The 2,749-nt window shown below is 35.4% G+C and overlaps 1 protein-coding gene across 1 annotated transcript; it reads left to right on the forward strand.

Moving 5' to 3' along the window:
• Positions 1 to 274: 274 nt before the first annotated feature.
• Positions 275 to 1,942, forward strand: LOC122071455 (the record flags this gene model as incomplete). The annotated part of the gene is made up of 3 exons (XM_042635815.1): positions 275 to 460; positions 569 to 1,004; positions 1,602 to 1,942. Coding segments are annotated over 3 exons (963 nt in total), but the record flags the coding sequence as incomplete, so codon positions are not given.
• Positions 1,943 to 2,749: the final 807 nt, after the last annotated feature.

Genomic DNA, 2,749 nt, shown 5'->3' on the forward strand with positions numbered 1-2,749 from the left:
TAGCAACCACCTATGAGAAAGGACAATCCAACAAGGCTAACCAGAAGAAGAAACAATGGAGGAAGCCTATTAAGAAAGAAAGCATCAAGCAAGCTTTCAAGTGCTTCTTTTGCAAGAAGAAAGGACACATAAAGAAGGATTGCTCCAACAGTGGCTGGAGAGCAAAGATAACTTTCAGACCTTTGTCTGTTATGAGTCTAATTTTGTAAATTCTCATTATGGAAATTGGTGGATTGATTTTGGTGCAACAATTCATGTTTCCAATTCCATGCAGGGCTTTCTGAAGACAAGGCTACCGACATTAAGTGAGCAGCATGTTTATTCTATTGAAGGGACACACTCTCAAGTGAAAGTTGTTGGAGTCTACAGATTGATTCTATCATCTGGATTTGTCTTAGATTTGAACAAGACTTTTTATATTCCTACTTTTGATTGGAACTTATTTTTAGTGTCTAGATTGGCAATATTCGGTTTTAAATTTTTTTTTAATGGTGCTTGCTTTGCCCTTCAGAAAAATAATATTGATGTAGGTTATGGTATTTTAGTAAATGGATTATATATGTTGCAGTTGGATTCATCTTACAAATGCAATTTATCGTCTGGTTCTTCTAATATTGGAAACAAACATTGTGCCAGAAATAAAAGATCCTCCAAATTATGGTACCAAAGATTAGGAAATATCTCCATTGAGAGAATGAAAAGGTTAGTAAAGGATGGAGTCTTTAAGGCTTTAGAATTTACTGATTTTGACATTTGTATTGATTGTATTAAGGGAAAACGAACAAACAAGTCCAAAAAGGGTGCTAAGAGAAGCATAGAGAACTTAGAAATCATACATACCAATATTTTTGGACAAATTTTCACACCATGTCTGAATGGTGAAAAATACTTCATCTCTTTTATAGATGATCACACCAGATATATGTATGTCTACCTTCTTGTTCATAAAGATGAAGCATTAGAAGATTTTAAGAAATATAAAGCAGAAGTAAAGAAACAAACTGGTAAAGTGATTAAAATAGTATGTTTAGACAGAGGAGGGGAATACTATGATAGGTACATAGAGGGTGGTCAAAGACCAGGTCCATTTGCTCTATTCCTACAAGAATAGGGTATTGTTCCACAATACACCATGCTAGGATCACCTGATTAGAATGGCGTTGCAGAAAGAATGAATAAAACACTTATGGATATGGTAAGGAGTATGATCAGTAACTCCAATCTTTCCTTATGGGGTGAAGCACTAAAGACATCTGTATATATTTTGAATAGAGTTCCATCTAAAGCTATACCTAAAACACCTTTTGAGCTTTGAAAAGGATGGAAACCCAGTTTGTATCATATACATGTATGGGGTTGCCCTATTGAAGTAAGAGTGTATAACCCATATGAAAGGAATTTAGATCTCAAAATAGTCAGTGGATATTTAATTGGCTATTCAAAAAGGTCTAAGGGTTACAAGTTTAATGGCCCTACACACACACACCTAGGATTGTTGAGTCACGTAATGCCAAATTTCTAGAGGATGACACCAATAGTGGGAGCATTCAGCTAAGAAATGTAGAGTTCAAAGAACTTGACATTTCTTACTTCCACTTCAGGAGGTGAAGGTTTACAGTTCTTACCTTTACCCTTTCCAGAAAGTATAGCTGGTGAACCAGTTGTTCATCATGAGGAAAATGTTGATGAACAATCTGGTTTGAGGAGATCCACTAGAATGAGGAAATCTGAAATTTCTTTAGATTATGAAGTATATCTCCAACAGACTGAGTCTGATTTTGGAACTTATGAAGATCTAATATCATTCTCACAAGCCATGAAAAGTCAAGATTCTATCTTGTGGTATAATGCCATGAAGGATGAGATGGAATCAATGGCAAAGAATCATATTTGGAAACTTGTTCAGTTGCCAAAGGGATCTGTAGCTATTGGTTGCAAATGAATTTTTAAAACCAAAAGGGATTCCAAAGGTAATATAGAACGATATAAAGCCCGCCTTGTGGTGAAGGGGCTTAATCAGAAAGAAGATATTGATTATAAAGAAACATTTTCTCCTGTATCAAAGAAACATTTATTGTGCATTGTGATGGCATTGGTGGCTCATCATAACTTAGAGTTACACCAAATGGATGTCAAGACAGTGTACTTGAATGGAGAGTTGTTGGAAGAAGTATACATGAAACAACTTGAAGGATTCTTATCAGACAAGGGAGATCACCTTGTATGTAAGCTAAAAAGATCCATATATGGATTGAAACAAGCTTCCAGACAATGGTACTTAAAGTTTGACCACACGATTACTACTTTTGGTTTTGCAAAAAATCGTGTTGATCAATATATCTATCTAAAGACTAAAGGAAGCCGTTTCATTATTTTGGTCTTATATGTGGATGACATCCTGTTAACAAGCAGTGATTTGGTAATGCTACATGAAACAAAAGAGTTTTTGAATCAAAAATTTGATATGAAAGATATGGGTGAATCATTCTATGTCTTAGGCATAGAAATTCATAGAGACAAGTCAAATAAGACTTTAGGATTGTCTCAAAAAGGTTGTATCGATAAAATTCTAGAGCGATTCAAAATGAAGGACTTTAAACCAAGTGTAATACCCATTGTTAAAGGTGATAGACCATGGTTTTAAGTATCGGTGCGTATCGTGCCGTATTGGCCGATACGTATCCGTATCGGTAGGCATCGGCACGATACATACCAATACGCTACGGGGAATTTTGAGCCACTTTTTGTG

Source organism: Macadamia integrifolia, unplaced genomic scaffold (genome assembly GCF_013358625.1).
Source record: "Macadamia integrifolia cultivar HAES 741 unplaced genomic scaffold, SCU_Mint_v3 scaffold_22A, whole genome shotgun sequence".
NCBI classification, from domain to species: domain Eukaryota; kingdom Viridiplantae; phylum Streptophyta; class Magnoliopsida; order Proteales; family Proteaceae; genus Macadamia; species Macadamia integrifolia.